Here is a 27,203-nt window from a genome sequence, read left to right as displayed (position 1 = left end):
TGACACGTTAAGCTTGATTAAAAGTGATGACTGGCAAATACATAAATACTTTTATCAAAGTATATTGCCTTATATGGTTTACCTATTTAACCGACAATGGGAAAACTTATTGAAATTCAATATCAAAAGTTAGTGATAATTATATTCAATATCAAAAGTTAGTGATAAAATTATATTTAAATGAAAAATAACTAAACGAATATAAAATTATTAATTTATGGCATCTTAATACCCAATTGACTAACAAATATATCCACATGCTTTATCCACTGTTTTCTAGTAATAGTTTGCCATTAAATAAGATTGATTACGTCTTAGAAACCACATATTAAATACAGGGTAGGGGTAAATCCGGGTTAACATAACCGAACAGATCAAAAGATTAAAAAAACTTGACTTTCATACATTTGCGGCACTACTTTTGTGCGAATAAGGTGCGCCTTTATTGTTAATTTAAATACACATAATGATGAAAGTAATTTTTGGGTGTTGAATTTAATAAAATATTTTTGATAAAGGGACAATTTTGCAAAAGGCATTTACGCAAGATGGGAAACTAACGAAATAAAACATTTGCCAAAAAAAGGCAAATTTTTTCCTGTTTTTAAATTACTATAATAGTTAAATCAAGTATGTCCAATACACAAAACATTAAAGCATGAATCGACAAAAAAAACAAGTTTCTTAATATTTATATTATCTAGATAAGCGAAATATTTGACAATAACATTTTCAGGACTAAAGAATAACAACTTCCGTTACAAAATTCAGAGAAAATCGTTGACCCATATGTTTGGACACAACTTTTCTTTAAAACCGAGATATCGAAAATTTTTGGCAGGTCTCTCGTTTTACCTTAGCCGGGCAAACCAGATATGCCACCAGATCTTATCAGCACACAAACTCGAAGGAATTTACGAACAAAATGATGCGCTATGTTCACGCCCAAGAGAAATTTAAACTTTTGTTCAAGCAAAATGAAATATATTTCAGTACAAGTAAATAGTAATCGCAGTACTGTTATGTTATTATGAAATTTATTTTTATTATACCAATTACCAGAATTGGAAATTACTTAATATCAATATTTACTAACAATTGACATTAGGGCAATGGTTGAAACAAAGCATATTTGTTTTCTCTTTTTTTATGTAATAAAGCAATACATTTCATTAGAATTGCCCAGTGTGTTTGTTTAAACGAGTTTTAATTCGTGTTATAAAATCCTAACTTATTAATCCATTTTAACTAGTCACCGACACCGACTATACCAATAAGTTCATAAATTTTTATTAGCAAAACTGTAAAAATTAGATTACCTTTACTATTGTACTGCTTGTTTACTATTTTCTTTTGCTTCGTGGTGGATATTACGACTAGTTGCGCAACTGTTAAGTAAATAAAAGCAGCGCGCTGTAATTGAATTAAAGTAACAGGCATGAAAAGTAAAAAATTAACAAAGTTTCAGAAATAGAGTTCATAACTTGGCCTAATTCTTTTTTAATTCCTATGCACTGTTCTGTCTATATTTAACACATAATTTTCTTAACCAAATTTAGATTTAAAACAAGTTAATAGTCTTCTAAACCACAATTTGTATACCCTTTTACACGGTATGGTATCGCTTACAATCTTAGCCAAGCGTAAATTTAAATAAATAATTCTGCTGTATAAAGAAAAAACATCCAAACTGGCCTTTTACTAAAAATGCGGTAACTTGCCGGCTGATAATCACTAAAACTCTTGAACAGAAACTAGAAGTTCTAAATTATCTCTTTTTGTTCTGACCCGCCGGGATTTTTTTATTTTAAAAACTCTCATTTTTTTCACGCACCCGGACCCGTTGTTGATGACCTCACGACTAAAAGAAACTGCGGTTATTCAACCGAGATAGAGCACTCGCTTCTTTTGTGTTTCTACGAATAAGTTATTTAAAGTAAAGAGGGGGGGGGAGTAATTGAGCCTATGTTATTATTTGTTAAATTTTCTGTGGACACAAAAGCCAGTACTTCTGGTCGACTGACATTTCTTAATTAGATTTAAAATTAAATGCCCTCTTCTTAAATAAACGATAAAATAAACCTCATAACCTAATGCTTTCCAATTTTTTAAACTTTTATAAATTATTAGCCTGCGTGGAATGCCAATCGCGGATTTCAAGTGAAAAGTTTATAGCGAGTTGTGTATTATTTGCAATGCGCGTCACAAAACAAACAAATATATTGTTGTCATAGGCTGTGTCCACTGCTGTGGCTAGTTGACTTATTGTTTAAACCTAGGATTAACTGCTAGGTGACCGATTGTAACAGTCGATAACAAACAATGGGATGTTTTGCGGCGATAAGTATCAGCATTATTTGCGAATGATAACTTGTTTATTTATTCAGCAATTTACCGAAGCCGTGTCCAATGTACGTGGTGCCTACTGGCCGTTTTCTCATCTCAACCTAGGCTCTCGAATAGTTGTTTTCACAGGCGATATCTCCGTCATTACTCAAACTTGTTTTATTACGATTTCCGGGTCGGTGTAATGAAATCCTCACTCTCTAATTTCTAGAAATTAGCGCGTTCTCACTTAATCTACGCTGTGTGAGAATTATTTCATTAACGGAAGGCGTTAATCTTTTCGTTAATTAAAAGGCAGGACTGCAAAATTACAACTCAAAATCCGGTGTCACTCTGAGCCAAACGTAAAACAAAGTTTTTACACATTTTCTCATTAGGCTAATTTCACGCTCCATTCGCACTAACTCATCGCATTTATAAACAAAACAGACTGGCTGACTAAGCAAGTTTTTGTGTCTTATATTTAAGCACTTCTTACATAAGACTTTTTGGTTGATAGGTCACCAGGATTTAAGACAAAAAAACGAGGCGATGAATGCAATATAATATTTTGCTAAATTCAGGTAACTTATACATAATTAAAAATGGGTTGCATAACTTTAGAATTAACTTTAATATTTACGTAAAAAAAATTTCAAACCATTTAAAGAATAAATTTAATAATTTTAAAGAATTTTATTAGTAATTTTTTTTATTTTTATACTTGAACATGAAATTTAATTTATCGTAACAACAATAAAATTTGTAAAATAATTTTATTTTATTTATTTATAATTATCTTCCATGTAAAATTTTGTATTGACCTTTGTATACACAACGCCTTGTTGGTCTTAAATTTTTACTACCTAGGAAAAAAACTGACAATTAAACAGTGATAAAAACAACAAACAGACGGTTGCGTGGATATGTGTATTGAGATTGATGAATAACCGGTTTGTTTTAGCCTATAAGGCAATAAAAACATTGCTTGTTAAGATTTTATACAACAAAATCTGTTTTTTATGTTGTTCAAAATTTTGTTTTAATTATAAAAATATTACAATGTATTGGACTATTTTTTAAACCATTATTAACTTAGTTGTCTTCTTATTACCTATTAAGTAAAAAAGTGGTTGATTTTAAGAGTTTAAATATTTGCTTTTTAACTAAATTTACAAAGAGAAAAAAACAATACTGACATCAAAATAGATTGCTATCAAAAACCGTTTACCTTATTTCAAAATTTCAAGGTTAAACATTTTATCGTTTTGCCATAATTTATTTCACGTAATTTTTTGTTTTAAAATATCGCCAGTTAACAAACCAATCAATATATCGACATCCGCCTTCGATATAAAGAACCGGTATTTATTAACGTTCCTACAGGCACGTGTTACGTAAATCAGCGATATTTCAGCCTGTAATAAAACGACTGATTGCGGTCCCAGTGACGTCAGCAGCATCTTGTATTCGTTGTTATTTAGCTATTTTTAACCCGCAATATATATGGTCGCCATGACAGCGCGCTAAAGAATTGTCCCAATTAATTTTCGGTTATATTCATATATTTCTGTCTGCGTAATTTGACGCATGTGTTTCGCACTGCCTGCTGTTGTTCGTCTATTTTTAAATTCGTCCTTGTTCTTTGTCGCATTAATGCATATACGACAACTATTTTTAGTTTTTTAATCTTCGAAAATCGAATCCGCAAATACATCGGACTTTGAATACACGCGAAATGCTAATTAGAAATAAGAATTAAATTCAATTTGTTTTAAAAACATCATTTAAACCGCAACTGCGTGTATTCCATAAGCCTTGAGTTCTTTCTATAAAAACGATTGGTTTTTGAACATCCGATAAATTTGGTTTGAATTGTATTGAGTGCAAATCAATACCAGAAAACTGGAAGGGAGAATTTATGTTATCTAACCATATGGTATTGTTTTTTAGAATTCCAACCAAGAGCATTTCCACGTTTGATATTTATTATATTTTGATCGACTTTTCCGCGTTTAATTGACATACATTTTAACAATATTAGAAAAATCTTGAAAAAATCAAGTACAAACACTCATATCACGTTACACATTTTAATGAAATTGCTTTTTAAGCAATATGTAATTAGCCTACGTGTACAATTTTTATGCAACGTGCTAAATAATTAATTAATCTTTATTATGTGTATTCTAATGCAGTATAATTAGGCCATCTTTTGTACTTAACCCACTTTAAACGTGATATACCGAAATTGAATAGATTTTATCATACCAAAATCACATAAAAATGTAAATTGTGAAAAAAAATCCAAATGTTTTTTACGTGTTAGAAAAATATATACAACTAACAGAAATGTAGTATGGAAGTTCTGTGATTTATCAAAATTTCGAAGAACCAAATTAAATAAAGATTTAATCCAACACACAAACAGTATTTTTTTAAATTACAAAGAAAACAAAAAAATAAAACAAGTATTTAAAAAAAAATAATAAAGGGTATAATCAAAGACGTAATTTATTTTAATTATTAAAAATCTAAGATTTTTCTGTGATTACTACCAAAATGTCACATCAATATGTAAGTGTTTATGTGTGACGTCATTAGGAATGTTCATTATTCTCTTTTATGACGTCAATGGGAATTAGAAGGCGGAAAATTGCATCGATTTCGAAGAGTACCTTTTGCTTGCGAGGTCACTGGCGGTCGAAACACGTGCGCGATCGCCAATGACGTCACAATAACATAAAACTAATAAAACAACGACAACGACAAGGTACACGACAGCCCACAATAAAACACAAGAAAACCCACACGGCCGTCTTCTCCATTGTTTTTCTTTGTATATTCACATTTCTAAGGCCAACAACATTTTCTCGCACTTTCTGTTTCAGTCCATGGTGTTGTCTTAGCCCAAGCACAATCGAGGCACGTTTGTTTTTCTTGATGCATCGACATTCTTGGCATCAAAACACCGTGTTTGTGTACGCTGTTGTTTTAACCCATGCTCAAAATCACATGGATCACACTTGCTTCGAAACGGCAGGCTTAAAAACCGCGCAAAACAAGGATTACTGGGTCAAACGCCACAACATAATCATCAGCACACGTGCATGGCTCATTACTGGTAATTAAAACTGATAAGTCCCAAGTTGCCATGGTTGGTAATCACATACATTAGTTTACAGAAATATAAAAATGGATTAAAAGTAAACATGTTTGTAAAAATATTATTGTAAAGATAACATGTTTTTAAGGCTGCGCTATTATCAAGTTCTATGCTATTTTGGGAGTTTTCCATTAGACGTGTTTGCCTTTCTAATAGGCAATATTACATTGTAAACATCGTTTTATCAAGTACTTGAAAGTCAAGTATTTCTTGCTTCGAAATGCTATAAAAACATCCTAATGTTGTTTTTTATTGATATATTAAATTAAATTATCGTTATCAGTTATCTATAATGCTGTGTTGTACATCGATTCACGTCCAACTGTGCGTGAACCACGTCTCGATTCCATTTCGAAATCTTCTGACGCGTCACGTGGTTTCGTGACCATTAACATCGAATCTCGCTTGGATATGCCGTAAACACATGGCTGACGTGGTTTGAGATCCCATGACGTCAGAGCGCAACCTCCGACGGAGGCAACTGATTGGCGGGGATCTTTCGAGGGTGATTCTTCGTCGATTGCTCCATCTAGTGATGGCCGGCTGATCGACGACTTTCGTTTGTTGTAGAAGTTGTGAAGACTGATTTCGCTCAACCGCTCGAGGGCGTTTGCATTAAATCGAATCTTTGGTTTTGACATTCTTTTTGGTGCAGTGTCATCCTTTTCAGGACTTTTCTGGATATCTGTAGGCCCGCTAGGTGGCTCGGGAGCACTAAACAAAACTTTTTTTGCCGAATTTGGTCGTTTTAATTCAGTTTCGGTTGGTTTAGTCGGTGTTGATTCGTTTGGGATTGCCTTTGGTTCGAATGGTGAAACTACATCGCCCTCCATCGGTTGTTTAGTTAAAGGAGAAACGTGTGCAATTGGGTCATTGTTGGCATTTGTTTTTTCAAACGAAATTCTTTCCGTGTTTGGACTGGGCGGAGCTGATAGCTTATTTTTTATCTAAAATGCAGCAAAAGTATAGTTGTAAAAAGATAAACTGAACGGTTGTTTAACAAATAGTGTACTGTACCGGTTTATCAGTGCTTGTTGGTACTTTATTTTCCTTGTTTACACTTTCATTTAAAGATTCTTTTTCGTTGTTTATAAAATCTGATAAACAAAAAATTGTTTAAAAAATTTCAATCCGTGTACGAAAACACGTTATAGAAATAGATACGAACCATTTTTACTTGGTTTTGGAGTAGCAATTCTGTTGCTTTGACGACTGTAAGTACTTTCAGGGGACGATATTCTGCTCTCACTCGGGATATCTTCGATCTTTTGTCCGATTTTGTTACCTCTATTGTTAATGTAGTTTAAATTTATGATAATGTGTTCCTGTCAAGCATAGTTTTTGTGTACTTACTTCTTTTTTCGCTTCAGCAAGAAAAGCAACGAAGATAATCCTAGTACTAGCAGCGAGGCTCCGATAACACACAAAATTATATATAACAACGTTGTTTCTTCTTGTTTGAGTTCGTTTTTATTTGTGGTAACAATCATAGTAGTTGTCGGCGTTATTGTAGTTGAATGAACCACTTCATCCTTAATGTTAACTGAATAAAAATGACAATTTAGAAAAAATACACCATTTTTAGGACAAGAAAATAGTAGTGTTAATATGTATTAAAAAAATACTTTCGCAATTTTGGCCAGTATAATTGACCGCGCATGAACAACTATATGTAGTATCTTGTTCTATGCAAGTTGAGTTATTTATACAGGGTGTTGAATCACAAGGAGGGTTAATTATTTCACAATGGGCACCGGAATATCCCGGAAAGCATTCACAACTAAAATTAAAATACAGGTTTAGTTTGTTATTGACATATTTAACGACATTAGTTAGTTGTAAATCAATGATATCAGAACGGTGTCACATTACCTATAAATGTCTTCCGTTTGGCTGCATTCCCCATCATTTAAACACGGATTTTGATAACACAAAATACCAGTAAGACAAAAATCACCAGACCAACTTTTTTTGCAACCATCCGTGCAAGTACCAAACGCTGGTTCGCAAGACGGCCCAGAATCAACCATCTTGCAGTTACCACATTTTGATGAACAATTTAAACCATATGTACCGTACGAACATGGATGCCAGCAACTAAACAAAAAACATGACATAAATAAATTAGTTGCGTGTTTAGCCTAAAACTGCATTCGTTGTTAGAGTTACAAAGTATCTAATCATATATCACTAACTTATTTAAACACTTACTTTTCTCCTGTAAATCCAGGCTGACAGTAGCCATCACAGCTTCCCAACACTCTATTGCATGAAGTCCCGTTAGCGCAGTTACATTCTGTAGTACAGTTAAGTCCAAAGAACCCAGGTTCGCATGGTGTATCGCACATCGTAGGAATATACCCAGGCTCGCATATGCCTTCATTTTCAATACAGTTACCCAATATAGGTTCACAAAATGTTGCGTTTAAACAGAACCCGCAATCTTTACTACAATTTTCACCGTAGAATCCTTTATTACATGTCTCGTTGCAGCTTATGCCTTGCCAACCAGGCGCACAGTTTTCACTATTTTCTCGTTCCTCACAAAGCCCGCTTTTGATGTCACAAGTAACGTTATTGTAGCAATAACAATTCAGTTTACAATCTGTTCCCCAGGTTCCTACTTCGCAGGGTTCTTTGCAATAGGGAGGCAAAAAACCGAGCTTGCAAACGATTGATTCAGCCTCCTCTGTTGAATTGTCAGCATCGGTTGCATTATGACCTTTACAATGCCCACTCACGTGATCACAAGCCCCAAACATACATGAACCACAAGTATGAACACAATCCGCACCGTAAGTAAAATCGGGGCACGACTGCTGGCAGTTTGGACCCGTCCAACCTTTCTTACATCCATGTGTACATGTGCCATTGAAGCCATCGCATTTATTCTCGACACAATGACATTCCTGGTCGCAGTTAGCCCCGTATTTACCAGCTCCACATTCTAAATACAACCACAAAGTTGCAAAAAGATCTATAATAAATTTCTAAATACTAACACAGTGCTATACAAATCAACTGGACTTTATATACTTTTTGATAAAACAAAAAATACCCAATTGTTTTTAAAAATATCTAGGCTTGACTTAACTGTAACTACATATTATTCCATAATATCCAGAAGCACACGAACAACCATAAGGATCGGGCAAACAAAACAGTTTTCCACGACATCCTACATCTTCGTCTTCGGAACAAGAATGTTGACAATCAGCTCCGAACTTGTTCTTATCACATACTGCAAAAATTTATTAGTGCAAAATATATATTCATATGTTACAAGTAACTTGAATAATATGCCAATGTATTATTAGCATTTTTTTCAATAGTTAATTTAATATAAAAATTAAAACATATTACTTGTTTCACAAAGAGGTCCTTTAAAACCAGGTGGACAAATACAAACACCTTCAAAATCGTGACAAATTCCTCCATTTTCACATAAGGGGCATTGACCTGAACAGTCTTCACTATATTTTCCCCAAACACAATCTAAAATATATCATTTCTTTTATCATGGTTTAGTTACAGACAAATTTGACCTTTTTATATTTGTTGAAGTTTTAATGTCAAAAAACCTACTTCTGACGATTAGCCTTGTTATTCCTTGTTGATATACTCTTCTGATGTTATTATTTGTTTGATGAAAAATCAAATACGTTCCAGCAATTTCTGGCTCTGCCACGACATCCAACGACAATGTTGCTGCACCCATTCTGGTGGGAGGAGATGAGGCTATAAAACATTATATAGACTATATTTATATAAAGATCAAACATTTAAATACACTGAAATTAATAATCAACTCGTAGCAGGATTAGATCACACAATACTTTAAAATATTCAAAGTTTCACTTTAGTTTGATATTGTATGTTTTATTTAACAACTATTTTGTAGGCATACTTACAGTTTTGCAATTGGTACCACGAGACGTCAGCATACGGAGCTGGTCGTAATTGCATTACAGACATTTTAACAGATTCATTTGAAGAACTTCTGTAATTTAATTTAACTGGAAACAATCTCGCTAAACATAACATTTAAACATCAATAAAAACCGATGATTGTATTGGAACATAAGTAAAGACTATACACCAAGTTAACTTGATATTTAAATAAGTATTTGTTAATATTTTATGGGATTTTTACCGTTTTTTGACATAATAATTCCAACTGATGTCGTTTCTTCGTTGTCCAGTCCTACAGTGCATGCAAATATCCCATATTTAAATGGCCCCGCCTTTTCTAAAAACTTGACTTGTTTTCCAGGCCAGGGCTCTGGTTCAATGCTAAAAAAATTGTAAATCTTAATATTTCAAATAAATAAAGAGCAAATATAATCCCAGATTGTAGGTTCACATTTTAAACTTTATTGCAAACCGAAGGCAAATTTTTAAAAGATGTTTTGTGAAGTCATTAAAGCCGTCTGCGCCCTAAACTTCCTTTTGTTTAATTATAGTGCAACGAAACACGTTATATAACTTTCATTATATAAGTACGATGATTTATGTTTGTACTTGCTGTTAATGTAGCACGTTTTTTGTTGTAAGTATTATAATCCAGTTTATTTTTACTTAGCAGAAATACAGCTTGATATCGGGTTAACTCGTAGACAATTTAGATCTGTATAAACCAACCTTTAAATAACTTATTTTAATATTTCAATAAATTAATAATTTAAGATAAAGATGTCTTTGAGTTGAGTTGTCCAAAGTTAAGTTGTCTAGAGTTAAGTTGTTTTCGAAATACATTAACCAATCAACCGATATACATTTACAATACGTTTATGCTAGCTACAGATAGTATATAACAGCTGATTAACATAGTTATTAGTTGCCTACTTTCCGTATATTCTGTCATAAGTCATTTTTGTACCGGTTCCAACGTCGGTCACAATAGAAAATGGAAACTTGGAAGGAGTAAAGTTGGAATTGTCTGACACACATTGAAGTACTGTATCTTCTTGATGTGAAACAATAGGTGTTGGAATAACAAGAGTGATGTCAAGAATGGCAACTGCACATATATTAAGGTGATGTTAAAGCAAAAATAACCAACATTTTGTTGTAAAAATTAAGTCAACAAAGTTATGTAAAGATTCAAGACAACCTTTTTTAAAATCTGGTCATTTTTTACTTTTTAAAGGGTCTGTTTATTACTTTTATAGGACCTTAGCAAAGGCTCTATAAGTTAAACAATGCCTTTTTAAAGTTTAGATTCAAATTAACAGTTATAATTTTAATTTCTTAAATATTTTTTAACCCCTTTTTTGTACAACGAAATAAACAAATTCTGCATACATTCGTATAACAAAATTACTTACCTACATTTTCATTCAAGCAAAAAAACAAAATTATCAAACATTTAAAAATAAACATAATATTCTCAATTACGACCTATTACTTTTTTCTTTCTGATCAATAAACACAAAATTGTGAAATACTTGAATTTAATATCGAATCAATAAATTACACCAAGCACCACTTATATACATTACATATGATCAAAAGTGACGTCACGAATACGTAATAACGAAGCAGCATCCAAACCCAATGCACGATGGTACTTGATTTATTTTTACACTAAAACACGGTATTAAGACATTTGCCCTCCATTTAAAATATTAATATTAATTTGTTTATTTATAATATTTTTTTAACAACTCGTAGATTATTATCTGGAATTAAAATAATATAAAGAAAGATGGTCAAACATGAACAAAAAACAAACAGAAAATAGTAAAATCGCATATTTAATATTCGTAATCATCGTCATTTATATCGGAGCACTGACACCTTTTCTTCCTTCGATATTTGTTCATAATCTTGGGTACATATTGGGGGCAAGACACGCTACATTCTACATAATGATTTAAGAGGCAAGAATGTAGGGTGCCAGCATCAAATAACCTTCCGTCAGACTCGCCTGGTGTTTTAATCCAAACATAAGCATCCAAACCGTCTGCTTCTTCAGCATTTGAAACACAAGTTTCATTTACGTCATGCAGCTAAAAAGAACAACATATTTAAACGTCTTTTTACAATATATTGTTGTGTTTTGGAACATAGTTCACCTAATGCGTTGGTAATATAACTTTTTGGTTTTATTTAATTTGCCAAAAATTAACTATTTTGGGTTGTATAAAGACATTTTAATATTGTTTTCTTACTTTGATTAGACCATCGTCAAACGGCGATTCAGTTGTCACATCTTTTGTCGTTTCACCACCTTCCTCCTCCGACTCATATATTTCAGCTCCCTTTGATCCTTCCTTAGCTTCCAAATAAGCCTCTTCATTATATTCCCCGAATCCTCTCTCTTCAACCGCGCGTCTAAACCTGAGAGAATTTCCACGTTTTTGCCAAACGATTAATGCTGAAATTACAAATAAAAAAAAATAAAAACGGGAATATTTACACTCTTGTTACCTCCTTACAAATTTCCAGGACTTGTTAAATTAAATTACAAACCAATTCTTCTTTAAAACAAAATACAGTAACTATTTTTTGATTTTACCGGCAAGTCTGCTGTATATACTGAGCTTTCTGGACTTGGAACCTTCTTTCCAAGAAGGCAGGTGACCCTGTGATACTTGCGGTGGGTCATATTTGCATTCGTTAATACTATCTAGGTGCCTAAAACAACATTCATTTTGTTACATTTTCTTATAAACTGTAACTCAAAGATGGATATGATTAAAATATTTAGCAAATATGTAAAACTATATTTTATAGATAACATCAGCACGTACCTTTCTGAAAATTCACCTCCATTTCTTGAGGTGTCAATTAGGTAATGCAATCCTGTTTTGCAAAACAGTTCGTGGGCAACTAGACCTGAGTATGTAGTGTTGACATACGAGCCAACATTAATCGTAAAACCTCTAATGGTGCTCTGTAGTTGCTTTAATACATCTACCATATAGTCCATATTCACTTGCCATTGAAGAAATAACGGGTTGCCAGCATCAACGTAGACCCATGAATTCTTGAAAACTTTTCTAGCCAAATATATTCGTTCGAAAAATGCAAACTAGAAATAAAAAAATTTGATTTTTTTTCATTTTTCTAATTTGTACGTTGGTTTTTATCATATATTTCTTTAGAGTACCTGATAATTCCAATTCCAATACTGTCTTTCGTAATCAAATGTATGCATTAAAAGGGAAGGCTCCATTACAATCAATGAGGGAATTTCCTTTAACTCTTCGGCGTAAAGAATCAATCTAGCATCATATTCGTTCCAAGTATCTAAAAAATAAACACAATCACAAACTAACGAAAAATAACTAATCAAAAAGTAATGGCTTTAAAAAATGTTAGGATAAATGTAAAAAAGTAAAAACTATTGTTTGTATTTTTTTACTTATGTGATTATTTGGAAGGTAGTGGCTGATCTCCGAACTTAATTCCAAGCCATCTTTTGGCAACATTGCAAAGACGATTACTGGTATAGAATTTCCAATGCAAGCATGCTTTTTAATTTGTTCAATTGTGTACATATCGTCTTCAACACCAAGCAGCCAAAAAGCATTACGTTCCACTTCTTGTCCTGTTACTTCATCAATTTGTCGCGCCACAGTAAGTGGTTGTATACCTGTTTAGTGGCATTACTGAAGCTTTACTTGCTCTAATTTTTTAAACTGCAGACTACAGCCTTAATAAATACATCTAAGAAATAATTTATGACAATAAAACTTACCTAGTTGTCCTTCATAGCTATGAGGACAATTGAATAACGATGATTTATTCTTGGCCATCATAGCTTGAACCATTATAAGTGTCACACAAACCAGTCTTAAAAACAATTGAACATTTCGAAGACATGAGAGCGCAAAACCTGGAATTCTTACTCGGTAATAGCAATATATTACAACACCTACATATGGAACCATGCCCATGAGAGCCCAAGCCATTCCGATTATGTAGGTGTAATAAACTTTTATGTCCTTTGCCGAAAAAACTACAACAAAAAACGGGTTTTAATTTTTTTAAAACTAGTGTAACTTTAAATCATTTAACTCAAATACTTGCTTACCCATGTAGAGAGCATACGCAACCGCACTAATTTCGACAAGCAACATGGTAATGTGAATAAAGCAAACTTTCAGATCTTTTAATCGAAATCCGACCTGGTGTCTTTCGTCCTCTCCATCAGTTTTCTTTTGAGTTGTTTCGAAAGTTAATTCGCCTACAAACGAAAGACATTATGAATAAAAACTTAAATACCGTGTTGAGTGTCCTTATAAAATTTTTTTTTAATTGTTTACCTCCAAATAATTTCGCAAAAAGGACTCCCTTTAGTGCTTGGAAAAATGTGGCCCAAAAGTTGACAGAAGCCAGTTCACCGTTCCACATATCCTTAACCTCAAAACCAGGTGGTGGGTAAAGTAGAATGACATTACCCATCCCATAATATATGCAGAATGTAACAGCAAACTGAAAGTTTATAGTCGATATGGGCCACAGTCCAAAAAAGATAGCCCAAACTGGCACGAGTTGAAAAAATGGTGTGGAGATTGCAATGCAGATGTAATTAAACCCTAGCGAGCTGTAGAATATTCGCTGTGGTACTGAAAGGTTTGTTTTGGTAAGCGGAAACTCGTCCAAAAATATCTGCATGTTGCCTTTACACCAGCGAGCTCTTTGCTTGAATATGCTCCCAATCTCATTTGGGGCTTGCCCGACAGCTAGCACCTCATGATGGTACGCTACACCCCACCGCATTTCGCACAAACGCAACGACAACAAGGTATCTTCGGTAAGGCAACCAACTGGGAAGTAACCAGCTTCTTTTAGTGCATCACTTCGTACCACAAAATTTGTACCGCAGCAATTCACAGCACCCCATCGGTCTAATGAAGGTTCGACACGATGAAAGAACGAAGTGTTCATGTGATCCCACATATCTTCGTCGGAGTTGACATTGTAGAAATGTTGTGGAGTTTGGACCAACGCAATCGGTTTGGAACGATTTTCAGAAAATACGGGAAGAACTTTAAGAAGAAAATGTCGTCTAAACACAAGTTAAAACATTGTTAAACAAAATCTCTAAAAGGGGAAAAAAATTTAAAGTGGCAATAGCGTAAGAAGAAGAATATGAAGGTATTCTGTAACATTAACTTAATTATGGTATATTTAGCAACAAATGGTTTTTACCTGCAAATAGTTTTTAAACATCAACTTACTTTGGCATGAAATCGGCATCAAAAACGATGACACATTCTTCTTCCGGCTGACCGTCGTCATAGAGGTAGTGAAGCAAGTGATTAATATTTCCCGATTTCGCATGATTTGGTTCGCCTGCCAGTTTTGGACGTGCCACATAATGGAGATAAATGTTTCTAAAAATCATTAAGTTTCGCTAAAACAAAACCTCTAGTACATTTTATAACTAAGCGTTGTTTATATTTTTAAAAATTAAACCTTTTTGTTCTTTTTGACAAAACCCATTTCTCCAATTCAGGTCTTGCCCCATCGTCTAGTACATAAATGTGAACGTGCAAGCGCTCTGGCACCTCCAAGTGTAAAGTTTCGTGAACCGTTCCTTTTACAACTTCAAAGGGTTCCTGGAAAAAATGTTTTTACGGAGGTTAACGCTATTGAGTAAAAATTTAGTGCTTAACTTCTAGTTTTTAAGTTTTACCTTGAATGTTGGAATTAATACACGAACTGTTGTGAAAATAGAATGTTTTTGGCCCCTTACAGTTTGCGGGGGCGGATCTCTACTTATCCAGCGCCATAAGCTTAAACCCTGTCGAACCATGATTTATACTTAACATTAAACTAAAATGCCGTTTATTTACATATTAACTGGTTCCGCAAATTATAGTTTTACATCCAGCAACCTACGTGGACAATAAGAGCTGGTGCAGTAGCAATCTCCAAAGAAGCGACAAAAATGCAGTAAATTCGATTTAGACCAGGTGCATCAAGGGTATATGTCAGGCGCACATACACGTACATGCAGAATGCAGCCAAATAAATGACATAGAAAACCCGGAAAAACAAATTGTTTTTTCGGGGCTTCACATGTGGAAGTGGAAAGTTTGCTTCCCCAACAACAATGTCGTCATCATCCACAACCTAAATTTTATTTTGTAGATATTATAAGGACTAAATAAGCACTATAATGAGTAATGACTAAATTAACACAACAATAAAATTATTGAAAACTCGTTCTAGCATGTACTTACATCTTCGCAAACATATTCTGTATCTGTATAATCTTCCATATTTTATAATCAATTTATACTTTTAGTTTACTTCATAGTGGAAAACTAGAAATTCCAAACACTACGGCTAGTGATTTGTCGGTGATTTAATGCTGAACTTCGAACAAAATAATGCTCTGCACATCATTCCAATTATCAGTTCCGGTTCATGCTAGTTATTCCATTTTATGCTAGGTTTTTTAACTTTTGACACTGTTTATTGTTGCCCAAAATTATTTTCTTTTTCATTTAATCGGAGCTCGAATTAAGGTCTTGGGTCATTTTCTATTTTCATCAAGTGAAAGGACCAAATTCATAAACTGTTAAATTTAAAAACTAGTGACGCATTAATATAAAAAATAATAACAAAAAACATCTATCGTTTATTTAGCTTTCCGCCCAATATGTTATGTACGTAAATACCCGATCAATCACCACTGTCATTCTGCTAGAATTTTTTTTTTTTTAAATCCTAGCAGAACTCCGCATTTTTCCGCAAAACGTTTTGTTTACATAAAAAAGTTAACTCGGTAATACAAAAATGCTAAGCTAGTAAAGAAATCATTACCTTCTATTATTTAACCTACAATGAAAATTTATTCTATAGATTGTGTTACAGAAGGTTTTTTTTAAGTAATAAGCTGTTATAAAGAATTTATAAACTAAATTTTGAGTTTCACACTCGTTATTTGCAAAAGTTGTAGAGCCGACGAAAAACCATTAAAGAAACCAAGATTTGCTCGGCAGTAATTTTAAATACTTTCCGACGATAGGAGTTAAAAAAAAATTTAACATTGCATAACTCTTATAACAAAGATAAAGTATTGTCATTTTTAAGGGCCACAAATGTTAATTACGTCAGTAGTTAAGCTAAAACTTATCGAAAAAAGTTTGATAAATCGGCCGAACGTCGACATTTGGAGCTATTTTTAAATACTTTCCGACGATAGGAATCAAAAAAAAATTTTAACGCGGCTTGATTGTTTAACAATAATTAAAATAGCAAAGTTTTGAGCGCCACATTTTACGTTTACAGCAGTTATTGGCCCGAGAAATAACAAAAGAGAAACAAAGGCCCGCTCCTACCCAAAAAGTAGTGATTTTTGTGACTTGTTAAATTTAATCGGCTGTGACACAGAAATTTCATGTAGTCCTGTTTTAGTTTGCGAATCATGTAACTTTGTTCGTCACGCAAACTTTCAAATAACCCCTAATATAATGTTAATTCCGATCAACCCTACAATTAAGGATAGTAAATTATCAAGTTATATTTCTAATTATTTTATAGCAAAAAATGAACCAGATAACTGTCAAGAATGCAACTGCAAAAATATTAATACTTGCAATTTTTTTAATACACCAAATTTATTAGTAATATCATTACTAAGAGCAGGCCTTCAGCTAAAAAATCAAACTAAAATTCGTCCGGACAAACATTTAGAATTTTTTAATTCCGCTTGCAATACTCAAAAAACTTATGAGTTAAGGTCTGTAGTAGTGCATTTGGGCGCATCTCTTGTTTCTGGTCATTACATAACTTATAACATTTTGGACAATGGCAAAATTATATATAAATGCGATGACACTGCTGTTAAGGTAATCAAAACTGTTAATCATGAAACGGCTTACGACGACATTAATACAAACGGATATATATTTTTTTATACGTTAAAAGGTACTGCAATATTTGGTGACAACAATCATAATTGTGATGTTTCCGAGAAAAATTTAATTCCACTAAAAAAAGTCATGAAACAGAACCAACTAACATTCAAAAACCCAAGAGTTTTTTTTTGGACTGTAATTACATTTATGCGAAGGATGTTTCTTGGCCAGAAACAAGTAGCCCATTGTTACAAAATGTACAAAATCAGATTTTAACTATCATTAGATTACCATTTAATAAATCAAAAAACACTGTATATGGTTATCGTCATTCTTTGTTTTTAAAGGGCCACAATTACAAACTTAGTCAATACAATATGTTTGGTTCCCACGTAACTGAAAATATTTATCGCAACATAACTTTTTTTTATTAAAAATCAATTTTGTCTGGAACAGCATACAGAGCATTCCACAAAAAAATCGGTGACCTCGTTATTCAACCCAGGATTCGTTTTTTGTTTAAACCATCAATCTTAAATAACAAACATGATCTTTATCATTATCTATTAAGCTTCGAGGAGTCAAACAAAGAAATAGGTTATTGTGAAAATTATGTAAGACAAGTTTTAGATAGTGAGGGATTAATAATTTTTTATGCAGTTTTACAGAATAAAACATATACCCAGATCTGCCACGAATGGGGAATTCGTTGCTTAACCTATTGCGAAAAACTTGACACATCTAGTTTATAGGTGCGCAACATTTAAAATGCTTTTATATGGCTTTTTTTAAGAAATCAGAAACTTACTGTTCAGGTAAACGTTTATAATCTGATAATATATCAAAGTGATAAGGGCAACTTAAAACCGAATATTTTATTTTTCAATCGAAATGATTTGAAACAAATTTTTATTTCAGTTTTATATTTTTATTGTAAATTATTTTCCTCTTATGCAAACAACCTTTTTTTTTAATTTCTTTACATTTAATCTATCTTTTAATTCATATAATTGTAATAATTCTATTATTATCTGTTCTTTTATTGTTTTCATTTATCTAATTTTTTGTATTAACCGATTGACCTTTAAATTTTTTTACTGCTTTATTACTATCAACAAAACACCTTTTTATTTTTCTATTTTTTCTTCATTCCCGGATGAAGAGCAACCCCTTGTCGTGGGATCCGGGCTTTAAACAAAGATTGCTCAATAAGTTAACTTAAAATTTAAAATTTAAAGCATTCGGCTTCAAATACCGACGTTCGGCCGATTTATTAAAATTTGTTTCTTTAGAAGTTTAGATTTCTTCTGAACTACAGACGTAATTAACATTTGTGGCCGTTGTGCAGTGTTAAATTTTCTTTCAACTCAAATAACGAATGTGAAACTCAAAACTTGGCGTACAATGTTTATTTGGCATTACTTATTGATTATTAAAATTTGGAGAGTATTATTGTCGGAATATACTTTCTGCTAAAGAGTGGGATTCGTTTTTTCGGGTAGGAGCGGGCCTTTGTTTCTCTTTTGTTATTTCTCGGGTCAATAACTGCTGTAAACGTAAAATGTGACGCTCAAAATTTTGCTATTTTAATTATTGTTAAACTATCAAGCTGCGTTAAATTTTTTTTTCGACTGCTATCGTCGGAAAGTATTTATAAATGGCCCCAAATGTCGACGTTCGGCCGATTCATCCAACTTTTTTCCATAAGTTTTTGTTTAACTACTGACGTAATTAACATTTGTGGCCCTTAAAAATGACAATACTTTATCTTTGTTATAAGAGTTATGCAATGTTAAGTTTTTTTTCAACTCCTATTGTTGGAAAGTATTTAAAATTACGGCCGAGCAAATCTTGGTTTCTTTAATGTTTTTTCGTCGCTCTACAACTTTTGCAAATAACGAATGTAAAACTTCAACTTTAGCATATAATTGGTTTATACCAGCTTATTACTTAAAAAGCACCCTCCGTAAAACAATCTATAGAATAAAATTTACATTTTATTAAAATTTTTTTACATTTATAGAATAAAATTTACATTTTATTCTATAGCATAAAATTTACATTTATAGAATAAAATTTACATTTTATTCTATAGCAGGTTAAACAATAGTAAGTAATGATTTCTTTACTAGCTTAACATTTTTATATTGCCGAATTAACTTTTTATGTAAACACAACATTTTGCAGAAAAATGCGGAATTCTGCTAGAATTTATAAAAAAAAATTCTAGCAGAATGACAGTGGTGATCAATCGATGTGGTGATCAATCGATCAAGCGATCAGGCTATAACGATCTTACGGTGTTTGTAATAGGTGCATGGCGCCATTGCAATATTATAAAACGTACGGATCGTGCAGAACAGCTACTATAATTAATTGATCACGTATATTATGTAAGTGTTATCTATTTTTTGTTAATTCGCCGGTCTGCCAAACACCGTAAGTGTCGAGTGTTTAGTTTAGATATACAGTTACGCTTACGCCCGCACTTACACTGCAAGAAGGCAATTATTTAGGTTAGACGTTTTAATACTGCATGTTTAGTTGTTTAATACCACGTGCAAACGTGCAAAGATTTGATGATACATATTTCTAATAAGCCCCTTCTGCCCTTATATTATAATACTTAACTTTTATTACCGTTATTAATTTATGTGTTAAGTCAGTATTTCATTAGTGGATACATTTATGACTGTTACTGTTAGAAACAAAGCATGACAGTAAAAGCTATTACTTCACTGTATTTCAAACAACTATTTTATTTAATAGTAAACTAACAAAGAATATGTTTCAGAAATAAAAATGTTTGAATGTAATGTTTCTACTTCGCAGGTATACTTTTGTATATAAAATTCTAACTTTTTCTAACTTAGTTAAAAATGACACCAACCATACAAAATCAAGGCAAACGTAATGAAGACAAAAGAAGACCAAGAGCAACAATAGAAAGGTCAAGTGGGCTCGTTACCCGAGTAAAATATTGTAACACTCTACCGGACATACCATTTGACCCTAAGTTTATAAGATATCCGTTTGATGCAAACAGATTTGTTGAGTATAAACCAACATCACTGGAAAAACAACACAAAACAGAACTGCATGCGGACCATGATGTCGGTGTTGTTATTGATTTAATAAACCCAGACACTTATAAAATTGATCCAAAGGTTTGGTTGGATCCTGCTGACGAGGCTCTACTTGAAGAGGATTTGCCTGCTCCTCAAGACACCAAAAGATCAAAACAACACAGTTTAAATGTTTCATGGTTAAGAAGAAGTGAATACATCTCACAAGAATTTAACAGATATGGAATTAAAAATGTCAATATTGAAACCAGAATTGGAGCCGGTGCTAAAGAGCTATTCGAACAAGGAGATCTGTATAAAGATCGTGATGGTCAGATAGAAGCTATCAATAAAACCTTTTTGGATTCCAAAAAAGAAATTACCAAGCATCACACTAAACCCAATGTGTATCCTGTTGATATTTCCCCCATTTACCCTGACATGAAAATGTGGCAACATCCTAGTGCCCAAGTTATTTTCGATACTGATCCAGCTGTACCGGGAAAATCAACGAAGGATCAAATTGAGGAAATGTCACAAGCTATGATTCGTGGTATGGTAGACGAAGAAGGTGACCAATTTGTGGCATACTTTCTTCCAACTGTAGAAACGCGGCAAAAGCGAAAAGCTGATCTTGAAGAAGGAATTGATTACAATCCTGAAGAAACTTATGATTATCGACTAGCCAGAGAATACAACTGGAATGTTAAGAACAAAGCATCAAAGGGATATGAAGAAAATTACTATTTTGTGTTTAGAGAAGACGGTGTATTCTACAATGAACTTGAAACAAGAGTTAGATTAAGTAAACGTCGGGCAAAGGGCGGAGGTGGTTTACAATCTGCCACAAACGCTGTTCTTGCTGTTCAACACCGAGAATTAAATGAACAAGAGGTTGCTGCTCAAGAAATGAGAAGAATACAATTGGAACCTTTGGAACCAGATGAGGAAGAGGAGGAGCAAGAGGCTGAAGAAGGTGAAGCTGAAAAAGAAGAAGAGGCTGGTTCTGGAGAGGATGAAAATGAAGCAGAGGTTGCTGTTGAGCAATCTTCTGATGAGGAAGAAGAGGCAAAACACAGTGAAGAAGAGGAAGAAGATACCCAAGAGGTAAGTGGATCAGATGAAGAGGAGGTTGTAAATGAGGAAGAACATGGATCTAATTCAGAAGAAGAGGCAGATGAACAGGAAGAAGATAAGATTTTTGGAAGTGATTCTTCTGACTCTGATTAAATAAACAAACTAAAAACACTTTAAACTATTTTATATTTAGAGCATTTCTTAAAATTTGGAATTGTTAAAAACAAACTAAAAGTAAAAAACTTGTTCCTGCTCCTTAAATTTTTATATAAGTTTTTGGATGGTTTAATTGTTTACAGGTTTACAAATTTCTGGATTTGACTTTTTCTTCATAAATCAATCATAATAAAAAAAAGATTTAAAAAAACTTGGTAGCAAATCGAACCTTGTTAAACTGTAACACCTTTCGGTTTATTTGTATTTAATAAAACCACTCATATGGCAATACCATCTTATCGCATTTTTTCCTAGATTTTGTTAACTTGAAATTGATTAAACGGAAATAAAATGACATTAAGGGAAGTTATCAACATTAATTCCTGGATTGAGGAAAACAAACAATTTTTTCTACCACCTGTTTGCAACAAAATGATGTAAGTTAAACTGAATAAATCTTTGTTTATAATCCATTATTAGTTTCTTACATTTAAAAAAATAATAAAATTATGTTTACCTTCTAGGTTTTTCAATTTTGCCTTTAATCACAGTTATTTGTTGATTTTCCTGAATTAAAACGAAGCATTTTTCAAGCTAGTGTAGTTTTTCTTATAAACATATATAGGTATCCATGTTATTTTTTTTTTCAGGCACAACACACAACTGAAAGTAATGTTTGTTGGTGGACCAAATATTCGAAAAGATTATCATATTGAGGAGGGAGAGGAGGTAAGTAGTTTGTGAAATCATTGTTTTAATACCTATTAACGAATCTTACAATAATATAAATTTAATAAAGTTTCTGTATATATACATTTATTATGGTATACGGCGAAGCTTGCTTAGATTAACAGCAAGTACTTATGCATAGCAGTGTTTTTTTAACTTCTTTGGTTGAGTTAATGTATGTTTGTATAACATAGCTATGCTGATGTTGTTTTGTTATTGCAGTTATTCTACATGGTGAAAGGCGACATGTGTGTGAAAATTATTGAAAATGGGGTTCATAAGGATGTAAACATTAAAGAAGGCGAGGTAATATTTATTCCAAGACTTACTTAACTGTCTATTCTAAACTCTTTGTTTCCATTTTAAATTTAATTCACCAAAATAAATGTTTTTTAAAGTTTTCTTTCTTTTTTTTTAGATATTTTTGTTGCCTGCTCGAATTCCACATTCCCCACAAAGACAAGAAAACACGGTTGGTTTGGTCATCGAGCGTGAGAGATTTGACAATGAAACTGATGCTTTGCGTTACTACATCGGAGATTCAACAGATACACTCTTTGAACGAACTTTTCATTCTGTAGACCTGGGTGTTGAGTTACCACCAGTTATAAATGCGTGAGTATGGTAGTTTTTAATTTGTTTATATGTATTTGAATGATTTTCAATCCTGACTTAGTTATTTTGCAGTAAAACATAAATTTATGTGTGAAAAAAATTATTTTATTTAGTTTTTATAATTTTGTTCAGATTTTTTGCTTCAGAGGAATTTAAAACAGGAATCCCAAAGCCAGGTAAAACAAATGTTTAAACAATAAACAAGTTCATGGCTTAAGCATATTTGTTTATCGGCAACTTAAAACTTTGTAATATTTTGCATGCATATACACTTTTTATGTTACCCATGATTAGTTTTTCTAACCACAGACTAGGCTATACATAACTAACAACAGATCATACAAATTTAAAAATGTCAGCAAAATTTTCTTATGAGTATTTGAATTGTTGAAACAAAAAAATAAAAAGGTCCTGTTTTTCAAATATTTTCTTTTTTTACAATGTTCAAAAAATGAAATATATATAGAAAAATATATCAATTGAATATTTAGTTAATCAAGTAACAATTTTACAGAAACATTTGTCAAACCATTTCCATTTGAACTAAACTCAACAACAACAGTTGAAACACCAATTCCATTGGAGCAACTGATTAAGGAAAATCAGGGTGGAAATTTATTTCCCAAAATAAAACAATTTAAGGTTCAACTTCTAAATGAGGGAAAAAGTCAAAATTGTTCGAACAACTTGGAACATTGGATATGGCAACTGGTAAGTTAATGAATGCCAAATTTAATTTTAGTTTTTTATTTTAAATCAAGTAAAAAAATTTTGTTGTAAAAATATTTACAATGATTCTTTCTGTAAATAAATTTTAAAGTTTTTAGAAATTGAATCAATTATTTTTGAATTTTTTATGTTAATGTTTTAATATTGTTATTACATTTTAAGTCTGGTGAGTCAAGTATTACTTTCAATGGAACTACCAAGAATATGAAATCGAAGGATTCTATTTTAATTCCACCAAATACAACGTAAGAATTAAACTTCTGTTTTTTACTTGGTTACATATTATTTATCTATTAATGTATAATGTAAAAATAACATTGTTATATTGTAGTTATGCCGTTGATGTAAAAACTAAAGGAAAAGTTTTAAACATTCTGCAAGATGGAAACACAAAGTAGTTAAATAAGCTGGTTTGCTTTAAATAGTGCTTAGATGCTGCTTTTAATGTTTCTATTAACTTACACCTAAGCTACACTAATGTTAATTAACACCCATCTACTGTTTTCTATAAAAAAATGTGTATTGGTTTTTGGGGTCACGTTTGATATATCTGCTTATCATATAATTTTACTTTGCCTTATACCATAGCCTAGATTGGTGTACTTGATATTGAGTTAAGTTGGCTTTAGTTTTTATTTGGTTTACAAATCTTTTCTGTAATTATTATTTTATCATGTTAATGTGCAAATTAACTAACATTATGCAATTGTATCTAGTTTTAACTTTTATTCTTGTCCTCATAAAATATTACTTTGCACTCGCTGCTATTATAGTCTTCTGTGGTGTATGTATTCATTTTTTCCGTAAAAAAACGTCATTCTAAGCTGTATTATAGGTTGTGGGCTGTTTAAATTGTGCATTTATTACCATAAAATATTTCAAAATATCTGTATTTTGGTATTGTGCTTTATTTTTTCATTTATAAATGCTTTTGTTTTTAATAGTAAGGTTGATATTTTAAGTTTTTAAAAATGCATCTGGTTATTTAATGAATATTATGCAAATTTTTTGTATTATGTGGTTTATAATTAACATCTGCCTAATAAATAAAAAACTTAATGCTTAACACAATAATATTTTTTTTTAACTAACTGCAAAACATATAAAATTTTTTTGCCATTTAAAATCGTTTATGTGTGTTTATTTATTCAACTAGAAAACAAACACGAAACATAGACAACAAATAATTTAATTATTTATTACAAACAACAACATTAAAGGCAAATTACACAACATATTCGTCTTCATCAAAATCGTCAATGGTTGTTGTTTTGGGTATTTTTTCATCATAATCAACATCCCAAGGATTTGCTATCTCCAGGTCATCAACAAACGTTACCGAATCTTCTCTTGTCACTATTCCCTTTTTCTTTTCGAAATCGATTAAAGAGTATGCTGCATCATCTTGCAAGGCCTGTTGTTCTGACATTAAACTGTCATGATCTGGACCAAGAACCCAAAGTTTCTCAAGTTGGTATTTGTTTCTTGCTTCCTCGAGCATAATATGAACCACTGCATTTTTTACATCAATTGAATGCCAAGTTTGATTACCTTTTTTTCCATCTATTACAGTAAAGGGGTCATCAGGCGATTTTTTATCTTTATAAAAGCGATTAAGACTTTCACTTGTGTGGTTTAAATGTCTGTAAGAATTAGCGGTGGCGACAATAAAGTAGGGAAGATAATTAATATGATCAGGCAATTCAATAAATACAATATCTTTACAGTTATGCTGCACAAGAAACTCGTGTATTTCTTTAATGCTAAAAACACCATCAGTCTGTTTTTCAGTTTTGTGAGTGTCATTTGTTGTCATAAAATGGTTATGATACTTGGTTATATGGATGGGCTTTAAAAAATTATTTGCACAATTGTGCTGAGTAATTGATAACATATTTATAAATTTATAACTAAGTTTTAAAGATGACAATGTAGATATACAACGAAGTGAAACATTGTTTAATATAGATCTGCATATTGCCGTATGCATTTTAAATTTCGGGATAAAATTGATCAATTGTATCAATAACAAGAATTAACAACTCAAAAAATGAATTGACAGAAACCCGAAGAATTCTTGCTTCCTCTGCAGCCCAAAATACTGTTAAAATATTTCCTTCAGTCTTGAATTCTCTTGTAATACCACCTTTTCTAGGTTCTCTATCAACTTTCAGAGAGTTGGTAATTATTTGTGCATGCTTTTCACTTCGAAAAGGAATAGAAACCTGATATGTCCACTTTAAATCTTCTGATTTTGCCATACGAACTAGGTATTAAAATCAGTTTTTGTGTATATTTATATTTTAAAATCTTGGATGCAACTACAAAAAATAAAAAAATATAATTAACTTGATTTAATAAACCTGGTTGCTCTGTTTACTGTTTGTTAATGGTTATTACAGTATTATAACTTATTAATATTAAATATTGGGTTTGCAAGTTGAAAAAGAAAGGTCGATTTATTAGTTAAACATTCTTTGGAGTGTTATTTATATAAACCTAACTATAACAAATATCAACATTTATATTATTATATGGTTAATTACTCCAAACGTTCTAATCTATAACGAGTTTATATACGTTTAGTGCTAAAGCATGCTGTTTTAGTTTTCCAACTTATTTTAAGCCTAGAATGTAAATTAATGTTATAACGCAGAATTGCAACGCAATTTAAAATTAATTAAACTTTTATATAAAACATTTTGTATAAATAGTTTTAGTTTTGATTTTTAACTTAGATGATTATTCTGACAGGCTTGAAATATAAATAAAAAAATAGTTGGCAACATCACCCTTTTTCGCGCTTTTGAGTTTTGTTTTGAAAAAACATACAGAAAGAGAGAAAAGACGGAAAGACGTTCCTCTATTACGTTAGTAAGCGTGTTTATAAAATCTGTTTCAGGTATCTAAACAAAATATTTACCTTCTATCTAATAAGTTAAGAATATGTGTAATGTTTTATATCTAAAATTTAGTTTGTAAATCATAGGTATTCGTATTAGAAATTGTAAAATGGTGCGTTTTAAACATCGATATTTTCTCGTGAAAGTTCATGGTCATGATCTCAGCATAAAAGAACTAATGGAAGTCATAACCAATACTTTTAAAAAGATTCACGGCGATTGTGCACTGGCATCTATAAGCGGTGGGCTCAATATTAAATATATGAACGCTTACACCAGGCTGGCCTTAATTAGATGTCGGAGAAAATTTCACAGACTTTTGTGGTCTGTTATTCCCTTTATTGGATCTAACTCTATGAAAGGTGACAGCACATCTGGTATCAAAAATAAAAATTATTATTTGGAAACATTGTACGTAACAGGAACAATAAGAAGTGCACAAGAATTTATTATAAAATATGATCGTAAGCAAATTGCATATTCTAACTCGTTGCAGCGTATAACTTCGGTGTTGTAGTTTCAACAAAAAATTTTACCAGTTAAAATTACTTGGTGAAGAATTTGAAATTATTTTGTAATAAGTACGGGAATTTTTTTTTTTAAAACACAAAATGTG

At 31.9% G+C, this 27,203-nt stretch overlaps 6 protein-coding genes across 6 annotated transcripts; 3 read left to right on the top strand and 3 right to left on the bottom strand.

Moving 5' to 3' along the window:
• Nucleotides 1–5,617: 5,617 nt before the first annotated feature.
• Nucleotides 5,618–9,672, bottom strand: LOC145741312 (uncharacterized). The gene is made up of 12 exons (XM_082558885.1): nucleotides 9,645–9,672; nucleotides 9,403–9,522; nucleotides 9,077–9,229; nucleotides 8,855–8,986; nucleotides 8,586–8,732; nucleotides 7,703–8,438; nucleotides 7,364–7,588; nucleotides 7,117–7,271; nucleotides 6,845–7,034; nucleotides 6,660–6,778; nucleotides 6,509–6,588; nucleotides 5,618–6,438 (listed from the first exon to the last, which is right to left on the bottom strand). Exons 1-12 carry the CDS (start codon nucleotides 9,655–9,657, stop codon nucleotides 5,779–5,781), a joined length of 2,730 nt encoding a protein of 909 aa, XP_082415011.1. The 5' UTR covers nucleotides 9,658–9,672; the 3' UTR covers nucleotides 5,618–5,778.
• Nucleotides 9,673–10,332: 660 nt separating this feature from the next.
• Nucleotides 10,333–15,729, bottom strand: LOC145741303 (uncharacterized). The gene is made up of 15 exons (XM_082558873.1): nucleotides 15,691–15,729; nucleotides 15,347–15,580; nucleotides 15,141–15,248; nucleotides 14,921–15,063; nucleotides 14,683–14,838; nucleotides 13,761–14,510; nucleotides 13,533–13,687; nucleotides 13,197–13,457; nucleotides 12,861–13,091; nucleotides 12,606–12,745; nucleotides 12,247–12,527; nucleotides 12,012–12,130; nucleotides 11,665–11,870; nucleotides 11,289–11,502; nucleotides 10,333–10,511 (listed from the first exon to the last, which is right to left on the bottom strand). Exons 1-15 carry the CDS (start codon nucleotides 15,727–15,729, stop codon nucleotides 10,333–10,335), a joined length of 3,216 nt encoding a protein of 1,071 aa, XP_082414999.1.
• Nucleotides 15,730–20,149: 4,420 nt separating this feature from the next.
• LOC145743800 (RNA polymerase II-associated factor 1 homolog) lies at nucleotides 20,150–21,927 on the top strand. Its single transcript, XM_082561846.1, has 2 exons — nucleotides 20,150–21,410; nucleotides 21,468–21,927. The coding sequence occupies exons 1-2, from the start codon at nucleotides 20,193–20,195 to the stop codon at nucleotides 21,606–21,608; spliced, it is 1,359 nt and encodes a 452-aa protein (XP_082417972.1). The 5' UTR covers nucleotides 20,150–20,192; the 3' UTR covers nucleotides 21,609–21,927.
• On the top strand, nucleotides 21,925–24,576 carry LOC145743808 (3-hydroxyanthranilate 3,4-dioxygenase-like). The gene is made up of 8 exons (XM_082561857.1): nucleotides 21,925–22,048; nucleotides 22,262–22,340; nucleotides 22,563–22,646; nucleotides 22,759–22,955; nucleotides 23,088–23,131; nucleotides 23,470–23,666; nucleotides 23,847–23,929; nucleotides 24,016–24,576. The coding sequence occupies exons 1-8, from the start codon at nucleotides 21,963–21,965 to the stop codon at nucleotides 24,080–24,082; spliced, it is 837 nt and encodes a 278-aa protein (XP_082417983.1). The 5' UTR covers nucleotides 21,925–21,962; the 3' UTR covers nucleotides 24,083–24,576.
• A 227-nt stretch (nucleotides 24,577–24,803) lies between these two features.
• Nucleotides 24,804–25,661, bottom strand: LOC145743818 (mitochondrial assembly of ribosomal large subunit protein 1-like). Its single transcript, XM_082561869.1, has one exon. The coding sequence runs from the start codon at nucleotides 25,576–25,578 to the stop codon at nucleotides 24,910–24,912; it is 669 nt and encodes a 222-aa protein (XP_082417995.1). The 5' UTR covers nucleotides 25,579–25,661; the 3' UTR covers nucleotides 24,804–24,909.
• A 1,035-nt stretch (nucleotides 25,662–26,696) lies between these two features.
• LOC145741293 (ribonuclease P/MRP protein subunit POP5-like) lies at nucleotides 26,697–27,104 on the top strand. Its single transcript, XM_082558861.1, has one exon. The coding sequence runs from the start codon at nucleotides 26,697–26,699 to the stop codon at nucleotides 27,102–27,104; it is 408 nt and encodes a 135-aa protein (XP_082414987.1).
• Nucleotides 27,105–27,203: the final 99 nt, after the last annotated feature.

Source organism: Corella eumyota, chromosome 1, assembly GCF_963082875.1.
Source record: "Corella eumyota chromosome 1, kaCorEumy4.1, whole genome shotgun sequence".
NCBI lineage: Eukaryota > Metazoa > Chordata > Ascidiacea > Phlebobranchia > Corellidae > Corella > Corella eumyota.
The sequence above is the reverse complement of the archived record's forward strand: the minus strand, read 5'-3'. Positions and strand labels throughout refer to the sequence as shown.